At 36.2% G+C, this 21164-nt stretch overlaps 1 protein-coding gene across 1 annotated transcript in view; it reads right to left on the bottom strand.

Annotated features, from left to right (window-relative positions):
* Positions 1 to 5220: 5220 nt before the first annotated feature.
* The window catches only part of BBS9 (Bardet-Biedl syndrome 9), a 194357-nt gene continuing 178413 nt past the window's right edge, over positions 5221 to 21164 (bottom strand). The window contains exons 22-23 of the mRNA XM_062505631.1: positions 8997 to 9107; positions 5221 to 5261 (exon numbers count right to left, since the gene is read on the bottom strand). Coding sequence (XP_062361615.1) covers positions 5221 to 5261; positions 8997 to 9107 — 152 coding nt within the window. The remainder of the gene's footprint in view (positions 5262 to 8996; positions 9108 to 21164) is intronic.

The following is a 21164-nucleotide window of genomic DNA, read 5'->3' as shown; positions in this document are numbered from 1 at the left end:
CTCTGGAGAAGTGAGTGCAGAATTTAAAAACTTTGGAAGACCTCTTAACGCTATGGAATACAAATGTAAAGTAAGAATTTTAGTGTTCATTTTAAGGAACCAATTTTAAGAACTACAACCTACAGGACCAAAATGTGTACTGCTCCAGCAGCAGATCAAAGTGCAATTTTTTTTTTTAATCTATGATAGACTAGGGATTTGGGGTATAAGCCTCTTCTGAGACATATCAACACCAGCATCACAGTATCACCTACCTGTACAAGCATGGCAATCACATTGCCTCTGTAGAAAAACTGAATGGTAGGACCTTGATGGTATAGTAATATTTTGACTATTTCATTCTTATAATTAAGAGGAAAACAATTATTATTCCAATCCCAGAAATATTTCAATACTATTCACAATATCATTTAATTAAGATGATGTGAACTGGCAATATACATCATCCATATTACTAATAATCTCCATTCTGCAACAAGTCAAAGTTCAAAAGTGGCTTATAACAGCTCTGATAATTTCCACAAAATGACATGGAAAACCTATTTGCAGTTCCAGTAACACTCTCCAACAAAGAGCATGTGGGAATGTGGTCACTCTTGAGGCATGTCAGCAGTTCTTTAAATAAGTCACTGCTCCCATTCAAATCCCTTATTTTTCAGGGGGTTGCAGAGTCAGCCCTTAGGGAGAGAGAACTTATCCTAGCAGTTTCAGGTGCTTTCATGCAATCAGGTATCTCAAAAACAGTCCTTTCTTTTTTCTAAAGAATGTTTAAGCCATTAGCTCGTAATACAGATGGCTGCCTTCTGGAACAGTGAGGGGACAAAGGGGCGCAAGACACTAAAATTACTTCTAAAAGAAGATATTTTGGAAAATAACCTCTAACACCTCCACAATGTCTTTTTTTTTTTTCCTCCAGCAAACAGTTCCTAAAGATCTAGAGCTAATCTCCATTTGGTGGCCAATATTGACAAGCTAAAAGTAAGTCTTGGCATTTTGTATAATCTGGAAAAAGAGACCTGGAAAAGCATTTTAAAGGCTCATCCTGGAATTAACAAATAGCTAATACTCATCTGATATATCAAACTATTACAACAATATTAACTTTAGGGTTCTAAAAAAAGCTAGTGAAACAGTTTTAGAAGTAACCCTTACTAAGGGTAATCTGACTTCATATAAAACACAAGTCACACCATTCCAAGTGTCTGCATCAGAAAAATTCCTTGTTGGCATGCTCAATGAGTTTTTGGGATTTCCTGAAATTTACAGTACTGCTTTTCAGCAGTAGAGTAGATCTTAAAGTGGAGTGCTTGGCTCTGTTTTGTACTATTGAATGCCCCCGATTTAATGACCTCTTTTATATGAAGATGGATGGCAGAAGTCAAAAGTGTCTGTCTGCCAACTGTGTTGTCCAGGCTATGAAAACCTGAGCAGCATTCAAAACGCCTGGCAGCACCTAAATCTAAATTCTTCTTAGATTGGAACATTGAACAGGCATTCAAATATTGATGAGTCTCTCTGTCCTTTTATTCTCTCTCTTTTAATAACACCTCCTTAAAAGCCTGAAATGTTTAAAGTTCTTAAAGACTGACATTAACATATAAGAACCATTAATATCTAACAAAAAAAAAGAATCAGCAGCAGAATGTAAAATTTATAGATACTATTCTATAATGTCAAGAAAGCACAGATACCTGTGTACTATCTCACAAACCAAGAAAGATCTGACAAGAGAAATGAAGCCAGGAATAATGCACTAATCCAAAGAATATATGAAATTCAAAGTTACCCATGTTCTGAACAAAAATTATAATTTCCCAGTTAAACAAAAAAATAGGTACAAGAATTTGCATTGTACAACTGGAGAGGCAGTAATGCATTAGGTGGGCAAACACAAGAGTTGAGAAACAAGTTTTATTGAGTATTCAGTAAAAATATTTCACCTGAGCTAAAGAAAACAGTGGCCAGCAGTCCAAATCCATGAGGAAAAAACCAAAAAGTTAGGTATATTTGTAGCACACACTTTAAATGGCAACACTTGATGCAGGGGAGGAACGGACTATTAATCTGGCACCAACACAGACAAAAAGTAAGCAGCAGCAAATAACACAGAAATCTGACCAGTTTCTCTCCTGCCCATCTTTACTTGCAGAAGACAAATGTGTGAATCAATCCGAGCAACAGACAGTCATCTATGTCTCTTAAGCTCATAGTTACACAAGAAAACTGCCAAGGAAATATGAAAACCAACATTTAGTCACCAAAAAAAAAAAAAAGCTTTGAAACATCTCTTTATTCCTTCCACTGTGCTACAGTTCCCCTTTTATTGCCTACAAAACAATCCTAATTCCTAAAAATGTGTTTAGATTTGATTTTTGGGTTTGTTTCATATTTAGCAAGCCTTCTCTTCTCAACCTATCTTTCACATGATCCTTACCTTCCATTATCCATCAGGATTTCTCATGTTCATGTCTTGTTACAAATAAGGAAAGGCTTTTTGATAGATTCCAGAAAGCTTTGGAAATGGCCATGAATATGTTGTTATGCCTTGTATCACTTCTTACTGCACCCTAACGGCAGCAACAGAAAATTCTGCTAATAATTAGGAGTGCCTTTAAATTCTCTCTTCATTAAAAAACAAAAATACTTTACACAAACAATTCTTTCTATTAAAGTCACCAAACTTGAAGGAAAAGGGTAAGGCTCTTTATATCACATTCATTTCCTATATCTTTTCTGTAATGTCACAGCAAATTCTAAGACAACCCACAAAGCTGAGTGTAAGGCAGTCCTCAGTTTTTTGTTACATTGACAGTCATGAAACAAAGTGAAATTAATCAGAGACTTCTCTAACCTCTGAATGAAAACATTTTGTAGAACACTATAACAACCATTGGTACGGGGCAAACACAGTGACTGATGTCTTTACTCACTGCTGTTGGCAGTATACATTATAATATGGTACAATCTGCAAATAATAGAACATATAAAAGACTTGCTGTGTTCTCATTTGCTATATTACATTTCAGAGGAGATGTATATACAAGCTCCTGCTAAAAGAGGAACTGCACTTCATTTGGTACTGACTTAATGAAGGAATTCTCACATTAATCTCAAACTGTACTGCTCTTTAGAAAAAGAGACGTTGTGGAAGAGAAAACATCCATATATTTCAACCCTCTCAAATAAAACAGGTTTTTTGTAGCCCAGTGATTTTCTTTGCACCTCTTCTTGTGGAAACAACTGGCTTAGCAATTTTAAAGATGGGCCCAGCTGCAGGCTCCTGGTATCTTTTGTATTGCATATGTCCATACAGAAAGAAACAAGGATCTAGTCTCATAATATCACAATACATTGGTGGGAAGTACCCAAGTGAGCAACTAATGAGGTTAGGTCTGAAGGAGCTTTCATTTACCTGAGGCCATCACAAGTTTACACAGTCTTGACAGATTTGTTTCTAATCAGGATTCTTTGTTAGCCAGTGACCAAACATTGTGCTGCAACTCACCTGTCAAAATGCTTGAAACTGTACTCAAGCTCTCAGCAACACAATTACGCCTTCAGATGAGCCCTTTTAATTGGGCCTTCAATGCTTTTTAAAAAATAAGTCTGTTGTTCTCTACTCTTGCCATGAGTGTAGTAAACCAAACTTCAGACAGAAGTTCAGATTCAAGACTGTAGCCATGAACAGCAGAAAAGGCTGGGTTGCCAACAGTACTGATTCATTCAGCTGATTCTTCACAAAGTTCACTATGGGCATGAAATACCTCTCCAGACAGTCTGGACATTTTTTCAAAATTATCTTTAGCTTAACTTAAACATTTCCCTTTTATCTAATCTCATGTACAATACAGTCAGTACTACAATTGATTTCTGTCTTATTATACTGTATAACCTGGAAAAGTGATTTGCTTTGTTCATCACAAATACTTTTGCTGTAATTCACAAAAACATCAGTATCTAAATGATTACTAGTGCAGCAAATGATGATAGTCACAAAACAGTAGTAAGGCCATCAATACCTTACTCATGCATGTTGAAAATGTAGGGCAGTTATTTGTCCAATATATAAACAATATATGTCTGAGAGAAAATATAAGTCTCAGACCTGCTTTAGAGTTTTTACAGCAAATTTAGGCACCCTTCAAAACAAATTCCATGATATGCCTTTCCTCATATGTGTAGGCAGTACAGCACAAAAATACAAAGACTCGGTGAAGAGTTGGCAGCAATTTATAACAAAAAGCTCTTTACTGTTTCTCTGTACAAAGCCAAGCGTTTAAGAATACTCCTTTCTAAAATCAAATTCATGAAACACAATCACAATTTCATCTTATCACTTTTTGATGAGCTGCTTCGCAGATGTAGTTTTCAGTTTCAGTTTCACACTATTATGTATACTCATAAGAAAAATTAAGCACACAGGTAAATTTAAATGTGTCCCTAGATCCTTTAAGGGAAAATAGTTTCAATTTTGTTTATTAAAAAGTTATTGCAACTAAACAACTTTGTGGGCTGGAACCATGGGAAAGTTCCTAAAATTGTCTAGGCTATTAAAAACATCAGTCTTTGATTACAAAGGTGAAGCTGAAAAAATACTCTTAAATGGCACCTACAACATCTGCATGAACATTGTCATTCAGTGCTGGATAATAAGTAACAAAATAAATAAAATACACTAAAGATACGCAGCTGTGCAACATCTGGGTGCAAATTTGGACAGTGTTTTGAAAATCCAACTTAGAATGTCCTGTTTGACTGGATTTTATAGCTCAACCTCACAGTCATCTATGTATACCTGATTATTTAATAAAAAATAATAAGCCAGAGTAAACTAAAGACTTAAAAAAATATTCCAATCATAACTATAAATGCTGAGACAGTATTTGGTTTTAGATGCTTTGTGTATTAAACCATAGAAGTTTATTTACTTTCCAAAATATAATCAGAGAAGATAAGAACTTCAAAATTTAATCTTTAAGTCATTTAAATATTTGCATGACAGCAACAGAAAGAATTTAATTAAAACAGTAGAAGAACAGTAGCAAATCCAAATGCTATGTCTTTTGTCTCATGAACAGCTTCTCGGAAATATTTGTGTTTAAATAATAAATGTAAATACTGAGCCATACTGCTCTCTCAGGAAGAGATTATTATTATGAATTACTATGCAAAAAGTCAGGTAAATATTTTCCTTAAAGACTTTTTTCTTGTTTAGACCAATCATTTATAGGACAGGTTTGTGGGATCTTCGGTGAAAAACTCTGCCAGGAAAAATCAAGTTTTACTATGTTAAATTTCCACATAATGTGAACATTTCGATACCTGCATATCATGACGCTTGACAAATCTGACTGCCAGTGCTGTAAAATCCTGAACTAGTAAGCAAACTATAAAGTAATCAGCACAATGATTTCTCACACACACACACACAAAAAAAAAAAAAAAAACCCAAACAAACCAACCAAGATACATTTTTCAACCCAAACATTATTTTATTTATACTAACTTCTCATCTGCTTTTCCATCAGTTTAGTGAAGTTCATCATGATTTGCCAGCATACAGCTCTAAAATACTCAGTAGGAATATTGGTTCGAAAAATGGTCTTAGGAAATTCCCTTTTATATTAAGCAGCATGCAGCACAGAGCATACAAGGAATTCAGAATGCTTACTTCAAGGGCTACATCCTGATAAATGCACATGTTATTACATCCTAAAGCTCCCCACCATCACAGTTTAATTGTTGTCTTAAGGTTGTTTCCCACACTCCTTAAAGATCTCTCTAAAAAGCCTACAGGTACAAGAACTTACTTATATCTCGGTGACAAACCATATTTTCAATTAATTACATCAGAAATATTCTAGCACAAGTGAGAGCTTGAGAAGTGGAGTTCTGAAAATCTCTGTTGTTACCTCCTAGAACACAAGAAAACTTCTCCATAGAAATCAAACCACTCAAGCAAATGCAACTCCAGTTAGAAACTCAACTTGTAAAGAAGAAAACAGAAGACAGCGGGAAGAGTACACCAAAAGAGAGAGGAACTCCACAGTACCTACATAGAGTATACTATCACTATGTTCATATTTGTGATGGCAGTAGAGGTCAGCATTGGTATTATAGCTGTGAGCCCATGGAAAAAGTAAAGATGTGAATTTCAAATTACATTCAAATTCTCCACTAGGCTTGTGCAGTCCACATTCAGAGTCTATATGCAATATACACTGCTCTGTTGTCCTTCTAATCAAAACAGCAAGAACAAAATTAGCAGGGATTTATCATGCTAACATTATTCCTCCCAATGCAATGCACACAGACTCCACATCTTGAGGTGGTAAGATTCTTTTCCATTCACTGGGACAGAATGTTCAATGGAGTATTTTGTCTCTATCTACTCAAAGTAAAAGCCATCTAAAAGACTACTCCTACAACTGCAATAATACCATCAGTTTCCAAATATAACGAATGTGATCCCATTCTCTATTATCAAATCACAATGTACTTGGATTAGAAAAAAATAAATAAGAAAAACAACCCAGTGAGAAGTATTTCAGCAATTAAAAGAAAACATCATAAAACCAGTAACTCCCCTTCCAAAGAGACTTTGTGACGGGGCTTAAACCATTCATTCTGTCCTTGCACAGACTTGTACATGACAACTAGATGTTATTTTCTGCTCTCCCAAGTAACTATTCCTAGTAAAGCCAAAAGTCTTACTCACATGCTTAGCAGCTGCCTGAAAAATCTCTGTACAATACTTGTCATGAGATAATTTGCAAGTTTGTGACAGGATGATGCCCACCAGCACACTTTCTCACAGAACAATACTCTGGATCTCAGTCCCTGTCTTCCCTCAGTTCTTTGCATAGCTCATACAACACATTATCATAGAATCACAGAACATCCTGAGTTGTAAGTGACCCAACTAGGGTCATCAAACAACCAACTCAAAATTTATAAAAAGAATCTATCTTGGATGCCATAAGGAATTGAAGGAGAATATATCAAGAAAAATTACTTTTACTCTACTTTGTCCATTTTTCTCCTTTATTTACTACACATAGTTAAATTACATGCAAACTAAAAGATACTTAAGAGACAGAAAAAATTATTTGAGAGCTCTCTGTAATCACCGTGGTCTCGCAGCAGTCTGTGGTGCCTGAGCAAGAACCCAGTCCAAAAATATTATGTACAGAAAAGCATTGAAAGGTTGTGATTTCACACCTACTGTTACCTTCAGGTTTAAGTAGCTCCCTTGGCTCTTACACTCCTAGCAATTACAACCTCCAGAAAGCTCAGTGGTAGAGATTCTAGGTGTTCTCTATATTGCAGCACTAACTGGCAGATGGCAGTCAACTCTTACCATGAATGAATTAAACTCACTCGTATAACACATGGCTGTAAACCTAAAGACTTTTTAAAAGCCTTCACAGTTTTCATTCTGCCTTTAATAGTTACAAAGCAACAAAGCCAGGCTATATGACTTAAGTCTCAACTTGTATCATGGGCTAAGACTTACACTAATATATGCAGGTCCCCATGCTATTGTTTCTGGATCTCATGAATACATTTCTACACTTTTTCACTCATGCTAGTCTTTTCAGTAATAAGGCTATTTAAATATAGGAGAACACTATCTACTGAAGAACAAATATGTGCTTTATCAGAAGACTGGAGCATCAGACAAAGAGAAATAACATGCCATATGTTTGTGTTTTATTAGTCTAGTCGCCTGAAGTTGAAATTTTATCATGGTTGTGTCCTACATCAGAGAGATTATATACTTTTCCATTACCAGGAGGTTACTTAATATATCCAGACAGCAAAGGTTAAACTATATTTATGTCAACTTTGACAGGCTTTTTTTTTTTTCTAATGACCTGAAGTTTGATGAAGACCACAAGTAATTAACACTGTAGAAAAGTCAGAGCTTTAGGCCTTCAGGGGATCTCTCATGTTGTTTTCGTAAGCAAGTACTAATTTTTAAGTTACACTGTGACATTATTATACATTGCTGCATTAGATAGACCTCTTTCCTGCCCACTACTAAAAATTTGCTAATGTAAATTCTGCTACTGAAATTAACTATCTATTCCAACTCCCTGCCTGTCTGTGCTACAGTGAGCTGGGCAAACAAGCAGCTGAATGATTTCTAAACACACAATTGACTGAGCTTTGCAGATGTATAAGGACTTTCTACTTTTGACTTGGTTGTTGGTTGCAACCTCCAAGCTGCTTTTCTTAACTTCATCACCCATCCATAATAAACACTTCTGATTACAAGCAACACTCAAATACACTTTATAATAAATATTATAGGATAAAATCAGACAAGAAGAGGGGAAAAGAAGTGTGAAGGTACAACTAAGTAAGCAAAATGTGAAATTCCTATAGTCAAACCCTGAGAATATACCAGGCACTTTATTAAACTGCAAGGCAGTACTTTACAGTGCTGCTTTTAAAATACATTAACAGTATATCACAGTTCCCGGCAGCATTAAGTCTTTCCAGAAAATGTGTCATTGCTGTATGCAGCATATTTTATAGCCAGTATAATTTCATTTTACTAAATCCAATAATATTTTCCTGAAATTCTAGGAAGCCTCCCCACAAAAGGTAAGTAATGACCATATTTTAATCAGCTGGCACAAAGTGCAACCACCACACCACAGAAAAATTATTACACCAAAACACCCTCAGTTTCATTTTGCATCTGTGGATCGTGAATATAACCTGTGAGAATCTCACTCAAGTATTATGTAGCACAAAAACTTTCAACTGTGAATTCAATTCCAAGACTGATCTTTACAGTGGAGCCATTCTTGACAGAAGCAGCTGGATAAGCTCAGAATCCTCCTACACATTGCACTGTTGTAGCAAGACAAACTAGAAATTATGCCAACAAAGGCTGAAATATATGCCATTTATTTCATATGCCCACAAGCATTCTGAAAGGATTAGTTGTACACCTCTAAGTGACATAATCTTTCTTTTCTTACCAGGCTTGGATTTCTGCTTTGTGGTCTGCCCGTGACTGGCAAACACTGCTGTGGAGCCCGGTATAACAGCCCGTTCCTCTAAATCAGACTCTGGGACTGTAGAGCAGCCACCTAGTTGAAAATGGAAGACACTTAATATGTTTATGCAAATAAACAAATTCACTGGTGCATAATTGAGGAAAAGAGGAGATAAGTTATCTAACAGGAAGATATAAAACTAAAACAGTCTTGACTTTCACGTCAAGGAAGCATTTGCTAAAGAAAACTATTACCACTGTTTAGAAGGCTGATTATACTTTAATTAATTCTCTCCACTACTTATATCATCTTGAAAAAAAGTTTGAATTCATTTAGACCACAGAACATGCAAAACTGTTTCCACATAAAACATGGAAAATAATGTGATTTGTGTTAAAGATCAGATTACTGGGAGCTATTTTTGTAATAAAGTAATTAAGTGTGAATGAAATAACTTTACAAAACCAACAAGTCTTATGAAGATTGTTAGCTTGCCACAGAGAATGACATGCTGATTTTTTTTGATGGGCTGTTAAATACAGTATTTTTATTAGAGATATGGAAACACAGGGACACTGTCCAATAACATGCCCTACACTCAACTGACTATAGGATATATGGTATAATATCATCTTCGTATGTTTCAACAAGGCTTTATGAGCCATTCATTAGACAACACAATTACTTAGAGCTTTTTCTTCAAATATGTTTAAATGCTTATGTTTAAAATATGAAGAGAGGTATAATCTAGCAGTAGTAGTAGCAGTATCTGTAGTGGCTTGCAGTAGAATAGGTTGACGTAAATTTATTTCAGAACAGCTGTGGTCAGGATACTGGAGGATATGTCTTTATTCCACAGCAAAAAGATGGCATCATAGTAAGCACATTGCCAACAATACCGTACGCAGCTGAGCTGCATCTTTTTCTCACAGACCTCCCAGGAACCACTATCAAGTAAACAAATCCATGTACTCATTTATTATACTCTGAAAGCACATGCTTATAAGCGGCACATCAACTCCCAATGGTGCACACCTGAAGGTAAAAAGTCTGTAAGAGTTTTCTGTTTTGAAAAAACATGTTCTACTCCAGGCCCCATAAAAAGTGCATCAAATGTGCAGCAACACAAGCTATCCTCCCTTTACTAAACTAAATAAGTAAAACAATTAAAAATAAGGTTGCATTCCTAAGAAGGAGACTTGCATTTTCCCTAGCAGTTCCAGAAGCACTGGCAAACCAGTGCACCATGTCATACAGAAACATACTGCCCTGACTAGCCAGGGTGAAGCACAGCACCTCCAGCAAGACCTGTGAAAACACTCAGTCCTACCAGATGAAGAACTAATACAGCCTCTTTTGCTCCTAAGGAAGAGTGAAGACACAAGTTGCTTTATCCAAACAAACCCTGAGAGAAAGTACATCACAGGATTTGTGTTTGATTTACAGTAAACAAATTTTGCCAGCAAGAAAGGAAGGTTAGGAGTAAATGTATCAGGGTGCAGACTTGTGATCCATGACAGCATCAAACATTTAGGATGCCTGCTATGAAAATGGAAGAGAAAATTTGAAATTAGTAAAACCTCTTCATGCTAAAAATCCCATAACAATGGGATCATTGTCTGACATTGCATTAAATATAAATGTACCAACAGCCTAAATGAAAATAAGCATATGTAAACCAATACTTCTATTGCCATTTGAAAATTGTGAATAAAATGTAAACTACAAGATTTGAGGAAAAGGAAATCAGTGCTTTAAAAGTCAGTTTAGCATATTTGCATTCTTGTTATTCATATAAAAATCTACACTCTTAAACACTAGCCTGTAAATACAGGATACAAATTAAGGTTTATTGAACAATTAAGAATGGCATCATGCATTTTAATAATATAACATCTTGTAACAGCATGACCAAAAACACACCAAGTCAATCAGTATTGATCAAATTTCTACATGGAAATTGAGAGAACTTCTCTAACATTCATTCTAAAACCCAAAATTCATTGACTTACATAACCTTGAGATTTATAGTCTTTGGTGACTAAATATTTCATTAATTTTCAATGCTGACAGTAAATGAATAAGAGTTGGAAAAGGTCTATTCGCCCTTAGCTGTAACACACTACTTGTTAAAAGGAAGCAGGATGTCATGACTTTGATTTTAGTGTGAGAGATTGAGATTTACTTATCATGATTCCATCAGAAGTTATTGCAATTAAAACCAAAATTAACATCTTCTATAAACTTATTTTACTGAGTGTGGAGGCCAGTGGGCCTACAGAACAAGGGTCCATTATGGGCCCTTGGAGAGACAGAACCTAAGCTGGGAAAATCTCCCTTGGTCAGGGCAACTGAACAGAGCCTCTCCCAAGATGCCTTGCTATATAAAAAAATGTACTCTAGTTCTACCACCCTGGTTGGCCATTGGCCTCTCCATCCCTTCTCCTCTTACATGTATGCTCCCTAGAATGTCCTCTCTTCCTTGCTTACCCATTGGCTCCACTTTTCCGTAGCACCCTGCCTGCTTTGCCCCACCTTTGTACCACCCCGAGCCCTCAGCCCATTGGCCTGATGCTCTGTTCCACCCCTACATTCCCATATTTAAACCTGGGCCCTCCACTGTTTCTTGCCTTTTCCCTGGACCCCTGAGTGTGGCTATAATAAACCTCCTCCTTGGAACTCCATACAAAGTCCCTTCCCACTTCTTTGTCACCGGCAATGCCCCAGGAGCTATCTAGAGCGTGTGCTTGAATGATTGGGTGTGTGTGCCTGTCCCACCAAGCAACCTCCTTACTTTAGATGCTTTTGGAAGGTCACAGCACTGCTGCCTCTCGGTCTACCACCAGCCAGCTAGCTGTCTGCGACAACCAAAACTACTGACAACTGAAATGTTACCAGTGACATACCATTTTACATAAAAAGAAAATTTAGACAGAACACACAGAGTAGTACTATCAGCATCAATATTAAGAGTAGTAATTAAGTTACTTCTGTAAGGATGCCAATAACCATTTCCTATGAAATATTTTTAAAATACTGTTGTTTCATAAAGGCATTCCCTGTGCTAAAAAGCACTGTTCTCAGTGGGGCAGGATTTCACTAGAATTTTTGTGACAATAATTATTTAAATAAGTGGCCAGAGAAGAAAGCAGTATAATAGTTAAATTTTTACCTTTGAGACAATGAGGTTTACAGGATCATTTTTATCTTGCTCTTCTAATATCAGTACTACCCTCTATAAGGAGCTACTCAAATTTTCTAATCATGTCCCTTAACTTGTTCAGACGCATAGGGCTGGGTAGCATGACTGGACCCTCATCTACACATAGCCTGCCTCAACACAAGTGGTACCCACTTCTAATGTGACTAACAGGAAATTCCATTTTCTTGCTCCAATTGGCACAGATACATATCCTCAAGATAACAATGGATACCCTTGACAACATGCTATGATTTCCCACAGGAAGGAAGATGTGGAGACCACACTAAGATTATTATCATACTGAAAGAAGGAAAACATTCAAAGCAGATTTCACACTTTCATTAGACTGAAAAAGAAACTGGATAAGGCACAAATACACACTACTGAATAAAGTATTGAAACCATGGTAGACCAAGATTTTGTGATTCAAAAACATTTTACAACTCAGAAAGACAGCTATATGAAAAAAAATAAAAAGAGACAGAAAAAAAAAAAACCTTTTCTGCTAGGACTACAAGCTTTTCATTTCATACTTCAGAAGTTCTACTCATGATCCATATTCTGACTTCTCTAGTCAGAACTTTAAGTTAAAAGAACTCTCTGAACTGTTATATCTCTAAATACATTCCAGTAAGTATTTACTGAATGTCTGTTTTAGCAAGCATTTTCAGTTTTTATGCACACTGAATCCCAAAGGAAGTCACAGCAACAAAATAATTCACATTCATTCATAATTAACTGAATTGTACAGATCTGAAAAATGAAATATTTAAGGAAAAATGGGGAAAAGAGGAGGAATAGCAGTACATAAATCTAGACACAGGAAATGATCCAAGCTGAGAAGTCCTCCAGATGTCAGTCTGTAAACAGAGCTTCATAAAATAAATTTCCCCATTAATTGATAGCAGGAATAATATCTAGAATGTATTGTTACATCTAACCCACTCTTTTCCCCTTTTCTATGTAGCTAAATTGTCTGGCATCACAGATCTTTTATCAGTTGTGATAAATCCAAGAAAGCAAGCTTTTGTCAACAAAACTGCTTGACAGGGTACAACGCGCATAAAATTACACTCAGGATAATTGTGAATTTTGTTCACCGAAGGAAATGAGACTTCTCTTGCTTATTTTCATTACATCTGTTTTTATAATATTTTTGGTTCTGAAGTTGGAAAAAGATACCCACACCCAAAGCAAACAAACATATAACACATATTGAACAAAAATTAAATACTGACAGTTTTCCTACAGGTTCCTATCACCATGTTTTTAGGCATTTTAATGTGGTTTTGAAAGTTGAAAAACAGGAAAACAAAAGTGATATACATCAGAAAAAAAATGTAAAGGCACTTAGAGGTAAAGAGTATTTGAGTTTCCTTTTTCTCTTCCACTCAATCATAACCTAAACTACACACAAAGTTTCCATTTTCCTCTGAAATTAACTCTTGTAAGAGTCCACAGAAAGAAGAAAAAACAGCTTCCTGAGCAGTCTTTGGCAGCAAGATAGACAAAACGTGAGCAGGAAGCTCTGTAAATAGCAGGTTTTACATGTGCATGTATACCATTATAAAAAAGGAGACAATCTAAAGAGATAAGTTATTTCACAGAGACTCCAAAAAGCTATACCCAAAACCATGTTCACTTGGGCTTTCTGTCTTGTCCAAAATTTTAGGAAAGTGTACACCAAAATGCAGTTTAATGCTTTATAGGTTATTCTCTCTAAAAAGATTTATCAATTACTTGTACTGATTCTGACAGCTATGTTTATTCAAGTCCTGAAAATTTTATTAGGAACTGCCCATCAGAAAGTAGCCTTCCTGTTGAAATAACTGCATGGAAGTTGTGAAGATAAGTAATGTTATTGTTGTTTTATTATCCATTTAAAAAGCAGCAATCTATAGAAGAAAACAATATCTATTTGAGTATGAGATACAAGGAACATTTATTCACATACCAGCCCTGGATTAGAGACTATCATTTAAACTGACACATTCCAGGAATGCAAACATGTTTCTACTGGAGAGTTTGAGGAGAAAGAGGGAGAAGAATTATGAGGAAGGGAAAAAGGGAGATAAATAGGGAGGGAGAAAAGAGAGGATGGGGGGACTAAGACAGAAAGGAAGGCAGGGGGTAGGGAAGGCAGAGAAAAATAATTTGTTTGTTCCTCCTAAATGGGTGTCTGGTAACAAACATTGTCACAATTCACAATAGCAAACAGTCCAAGTTTAGGTTGGATATTCACTTGCAGAAGGTTGAGTCACTAAATAAGCAGTTATAGATTTCAGAACATATCACTTAAGTCTAACAGTGGCTACAATCCTGCCGTCACACAATTTCATTGTTTTCTGTCTCCTCTGACACAATCAAAATCAACAAAATGATGGGAAATATTTCTCCATTACATTCCAGTAGAATAACAACTTAGGGGAAAAATTATACCAACAGAATATGTAGTCCAAGGTCATAGAAAAGTCACCAAAACATATTTTCAATGGAAGAACAGAGACATACTAGACTGTTATTCTGATTTACTCATGCTTTACTGAAATGCTTCTTAACAAAACTTCCATTTATAAATTGCATGCCTTTTTCCTATAATGATTTGTCACTACTTGCACAGAGAGCTATGCAAAGATAACTCATAACAATTACATGGCTTCTGTTTAAGCTTGTAGCCCATTCAAATATTTTGAACATGACTGAGTTCATAAAACCTTGACTTAAAGTCCATGGTACTTTGGCAGTTGAAGCTCCTTACGGGAGCAACTGCGGTGTTTAAACGGTCAAATAGTCTTGGCCATTCTTCCAGGATGAGGTTCAGTGCATGTGGTGTGCAAGTCATACAAATGGCATTGGGAAACACATTGCTAGAAGTAGATCCAACAGCTGTTTCATTAACAACACATTATTGGACATTTGGCCAAGAACACAATATCAACATTCAGTAGCACCCTTACTAACTCAGGACTGAGAATACAGGAACAGTGAACTTCATAAATGCCACCCAATATCCACCAAAGGCACTTGTTACACACTGCAAACAAAGGACAAACTATGACAGTTGCAGTTGCACTTCTGCTACAAAAGTGCGCTGTTCCATCCAACCACCCATTCACCTGATGAGCACACGCTGGCCTAAAAACATGCTCTGTGTTCAGAGAGGCAACTTTACTGAATTTTGTAGTGCTTGGGGGATTTCCATCTGCTTTTACATAACAGAAAAGAAATCACCTTACACAGGAATTTTTCAAGGGGAATATCAACCCTTGACAAACAACACAACCATAAAAATCATTATTTTCTTCAGAGTACACTACCTCACAAAACACCTGGTGGCTTTTGTTGACTGGGTCTCACATCCCCTTCCTCATATTCAGTGTATCACTACATGTAGCTTCTGTTTATCAGAACTAGACTTTGTTTTCTTTCAAAGTGCTTAAATACAGTAGTATCAGAAGTTACAGAACATACAGTCATCAATCTATTCTCAGGACAACATCCTCCATTCAGTAACAGACCAATTTCATGCTACCCTTTTGGGGAGCAAGAGGAATACGCAAGGCTTTTGTTTTGGGTTATACAGATACACATATGTGTATTTGTGTGCAAAATGAGTTTATTTGGATATATGCATATATGAAATACATAAAGAACTTTATTCTTTTTTTCCTAAGACTTTTTTTTAATCTGTAGAGCCTGCATTGCATTATTTTGGTAATATACATTTGTAAGGAGGCTACTAGACCTTTGGACTTGTATAATAATTTACATCAAAAACCTGAATGGGTAATGCTTCCTTTGATAAACATTTTCCTGATTATTTTTTTCTAAAAACATATTTAAATGAATTTCCAATGTCAGTTCTGGTTTCTATCTGCTAATACAATAGAGAGCACCTCAAAGACTGCGTTTGGAACAGCTGGGATCTCTGGAACACGCCCATCAAAAAAACTTTCACAATATTGTCTTTATGTACTCTCTAACCTTTCTTCAGCATAAAATGGAAGTAAACAGACTAAAACTGACTTTTATAGTCTTGATTAAAAAACCCATCTGGTATCCATCAGTCTAAAAAATTTAGAGAAATATTTTGCTCCTATTCCCATTTAAAACACTTATTTCCTGGAGCATATATATGAAACTTTCTTCCAGTTGAAGACTCAATTATGAAGACACATATACAGACACTATATACTTGTACGTATGTGCGCACATACAGGTTTTGGACTTATTAGTGAAAGAAGAGCAAGTCCTCATTCCCTACATTCAGAAGTTGAAGAGACTGTAAATGTCTGTGACCTGGTTTGCAGTGTTGCACCCCATGAGTTATGGAAGTGTTCCATCACACAACCATAGTGCAAAGATTATGGTTGCATAGACTAGTCAAAGACAGTGCATAGTCAAAGTGAGCAGTCATTGTCTGATTCAGGGGAACAAATAATTATTCATCTTCAGGGAGCTTACAGTATATTGGCCTAAGCAAAACACTTAACAGCAGGAAGCTATAAAATGCAGTTTAGTGAAAATGGGATTTTGTCTTAGCTGCAAACAAGAAACAAAAGACAATGCAATTTGCTGCATAAGGCCTTGTTATGCTGGGGATTTTGGATTTTTGAGACAGCCTTGATAGAACAGTAGTGAGACAGAAACAGCTGATGAGGGAACTCTGCCTAATCCAGATGAGAAACTGAGAGAAATCAAAGAATATGCATTTGGGATATATGCTAATGCATGATTCTGGGCTAGAGAACAAAACATACTGACATCAGATGCATTATCAGAAATGCTGTGGGTAACAAAAAAACAGTGGAGTAGTAAACGGGATTAAAAATGTAGGTGAAGTGTGGGAAGACATGTTGTAAGGATAGTGCAGAAGGCAATTTTCCTCAATGAATTACAGCTGTACTGACTGCTGAGAAGTGGAGACAGCCTAGCCTGCCCAATGAGGATGGGTATTATAAAAGAGTGGGTCAGCTAGTTGAGAATAATTTGCAGTTTGGGATGGAGTCTGTTGGCTGTGCTGTGAGGAGGCTAAGAGATACGCATTCATGCAAGGGACAGGCAAGGTAAGAAGATGTGTGAGGGACAGACAGGGTTAGGTAGCCAGGTAAGTGACAGCTTGTGGTTTAGCCAGTCATGCAGAAGGAAGGACACTACTGAAAGAGAAGTATACAGAAGTAGTTGCTTTGGAAAATTAAGTAGTTTAGTACCCAAAGTGTCAAATTTTAGCAACAAAACACAAATACCTTGTTTTAATAGCAATTGCAGTTGCTTTAATATAATGCGAGAAAGAAATTATGATATTATGGAAATGAAAGAAGATACAAAACCCACAGAAATAATCACAGGCTGACAGAAGGAAAAAGTCCGCTGACAGAAGGAAAAAGTCCCAGTGTGATGCCTAGTAAAACTTTGAAATCCACCTGAAAATGTTTCATGTAAGGAACAAGAAAGGAGTAACACTATTGAACAGACATTGGTATGTCATCTGGAAGACTGAGTTCACTTCCTGTTACCATGTTCATCACAGGTTAAATAAACCTGGAAAATTTCAGCTAAAGTTTACCAAGATCATACAGGAATCACATACTTTATTGACACTTGAACAGATGACCAGTCTTGCTGAGCTAAGACCACAAAAAATGGAACAGACTGATTTTTATCAGTAATGCAATTAACCCAGAAACCCTTAGTACCTGGCAAAATAGAAGACACTCCTAAAACAAGAGGGAATATTTCACAAATTAATTTTTACTAGAAATTCTGACTACCACGAGATCAAGGGCTTCGCATCATTTCTGAACAGAAACCATGGAGGTAAATAACTGTTTATGAATGAGAGTAAGTTACCTTATTCTAACACAGAGATGGAGTTTCTGAACAAGGGGTTTCTTTTTTCCTTCCCCTCCATCACCTCCAAACAGAAGATATAGGAATAGAGGTCAAAACAGATAGAGATTTATCTATTAGCGTTCTGAAATTATCCAATTATGAACAGTTATCCAATTCCTAGAATATAAATTACTATTCTTTACCTATTCATTTATCTATCTAGCGATGAAATAAACATGAATAAAAGCATCTTCTTTTAATGTTGTTGAAATAAACCAACATCTGATAGATTGATAACAAAAACTGCATATAGATCCTTTGGACACTAAGACTTTAGGCAATCAAAGCATTCATAAGGAAAAAAAAGAGAATTCTCTTCTATAATAACACTGAAGTTCCATTCCACAATTGAAAAGCAACCTTTGCTAAAAATTCTCGCTTCTCTGTAAGTCATATCAAAGACAACATTGTTTTCGTGCATTGGAAATTTCTACTTTCTCAGTTGTACCTAAATATTAGATTTGTCCATAGTATGTAGAACATGTATAAAACATTCTATTTGTTTAGTCACTAAAAATGTTGTTTTAGCATAATGGTCAGCTATGACTTTTATTCATTGCACTGGGAGCTAAGAATCAATCCAAATATAGTAACCTGTCTTTGCTCCAACACTGAAAAAAGAAACATCCATTACTTACATTTACTTTATTTTCACCAGCATTTAACACTTCATTCACTATATACTCCACTGACCAAATAAATCCAAGTATTGTCTTATGCAACTCAACCTTCTACAGCATTACAAATCTCTGGGATTGACTTGAAGAGGAATCAAGAAAAGGTAACTTTGACTCCACTAAGTATCATAATACCATTCAATTAATTTAGTTCATTTGGAGGAAGTGAGCACAAAACTGTACATAATAGTTTAAAATTATATCTTATCCTATAGACAGAACTTTTCCCTTGCTTACAGAGCTTCCTATTGAGAAAATTTTACTCCACAAACTGCATAGAATTTTATTCTTTCACTAGTATCATACCTGTGTAATTCATACAATTTTACTGAAGTCACTAGCATTCAATTTTGCATATAAAACCATGTAATGACATATCTCCTGCAAGCATTTTAAGAAGTAGTCAGGAGATTCATGTGCTTGACATGATAAACCTTAAATAGAGTTGACTTTACACAATTGCAGAATATCTTCTGATCAAACACAAGGTATCTGAATATCTGAAAAAACATGCTTCCAAAAATCTCTGATAACTGGGGAAAATCCTGGCACTGAACTTCTCAGAGAAGAGGAACAGATTCAGTTTGACTAATGTCATAAAATAAATTACATTCACTAGAAGATAATGATCAGCTCTCCTTTCTTTTTTTGCAAAAAGCAAAGTCTGTTTTTACAATAAAAATGCTATGTCTGAAACAAAGTGGCTTTTTATGTGAGAAGGCACAGGACTAACTGTTCTGTTTCATTTTATTTAAAAGCTGACAATGCTGCTACTGTCTAAGATAATAAAGAAAGTAAATGACAGAGCAAGTGATGTCTCAGTCTGCTACTTTATGCCTTATGCTTATTTAATTCTCCAGGTTTTTTTAGGATCATCATGTAGCTTGACCAAGACATTTTTAAAAAGCATTATATTTCTAAATGTGATGGGATACCCAGAAACCTAAAGTACAAAGCAAAAATTATACATAAAGTGTGAGCCCCTACTTCCCTTCCCCTCCAAATCACATTTTTCTTTGTTTGTACAATATCAGTATTTGCTAGACAAATTCTATTTCAATTTGAACATACATTTTTAATGCTTATTTTAAATAAAACAATTTAGAAATGCCTAGCACATCTTTAAGGAACATATGCAAAGCAAGATAAAGACTAAATTATGGAATATACTATTCCAACTACAACTAAAAGTATTGGACAAATAACACAAAGCTGGAGAGATTTTATGGCTTGCTTTGCCCAGCCACACCAATCAAGAAAAAAAAAAAAAGAGAAAACCAGTTTAGAGATCCTGCCAGGAGCCTGCTCCAGGCCAGACTTTCTGTGGGGTCCCAGTCTCCTTTGGGCACATCCACCTCCATGGGCTGCAGGTGGATAATCTACTCCACCATATACTTTCACAAACTTCAGGAGGACAGCCTGCCTCACCATGGTGGTCACCACAGGCTGCAGGGAAATCTCTGCTCCTGTACCTAAGTACCTACGCCACCTCCTTCTCCACTGATCTTGGCATCTGCAGAGCTGTTTTTCTCACACATTCTTACTCCTCTCTCCAGCTGCAGTTTAACAGACTTTCCCCCCCCTTTTAAATATGCTATCCCACAGGTGCTGCCATAGCCCGTGATGGGCTGGGTCTTGGCCAATGATGAGTCTGCCCTGGAGCCAGTTGGCAATGGCTTTGTTGAGTGTGGGGAAAGCTGCTGTCAGCCTCTCAGAAAAGGCATCCCTGCAGCCCCCTGCTACCAAAACCCAGCCAAGCAATACTCAATACACCCTCTTACAGAACTAGACCAAAGAACATACTAGTATCCTATTTTCTAGTTTATAAACAATACTTGGTCTGGAAAATCAATTATTTTAAATTGTTTTTATTGTTTACAGCCATTCTCAAACAAAGCTAGGATTTTGCAAACATTGATATACTTTAAATTATTTTGTGGACTTTACGAAGCTACTGATTAAACTAACACCATGCCTGCTGCTTCTCCTATATTTCAGCAATGTAACTTTTCCTTTACTAATTGTTTTTACAGCCCACCTCTTCTTTCTATAAACTATCTTGCCACTGCACCGACTTACTAGTTATACTTTCTCTACTTGTACATTACTTGAAAGAAACTAACTACTCCAAATACTTGTGGCAAAGTAAAGCGGCAAACCAAAGCCCATCTAACAAGATGGCATCCCAAAGATCATCACTGTAGCTTGTGACTTCACACCTCTGACATGTAATTAACTGCTTTTGACAGTTCATTAACAGCATGAGCAATCTCTTAGTGCCCACAACTGTGGGATAACTGAAGTGATTCTAAGTATTTCAGCGTCAAATTTACTACAAAAACTTATCAAATATTGTCCTCTTCATGTCATTAGACAGAA

The sequence above is a fragment of the Cinclus cinclus genome, chromosome 1, assembly GCF_963662255.1.
Source record: "Cinclus cinclus chromosome 1, bCinCin1.1, whole genome shotgun sequence".
Taxonomy (NCBI): Eukaryota; Metazoa; Chordata; class Aves; order Passeriformes; family Cinclidae; genus Cinclus; species Cinclus cinclus.
This window is presented reverse-complemented; position numbering and strand designations above follow the sequence as displayed.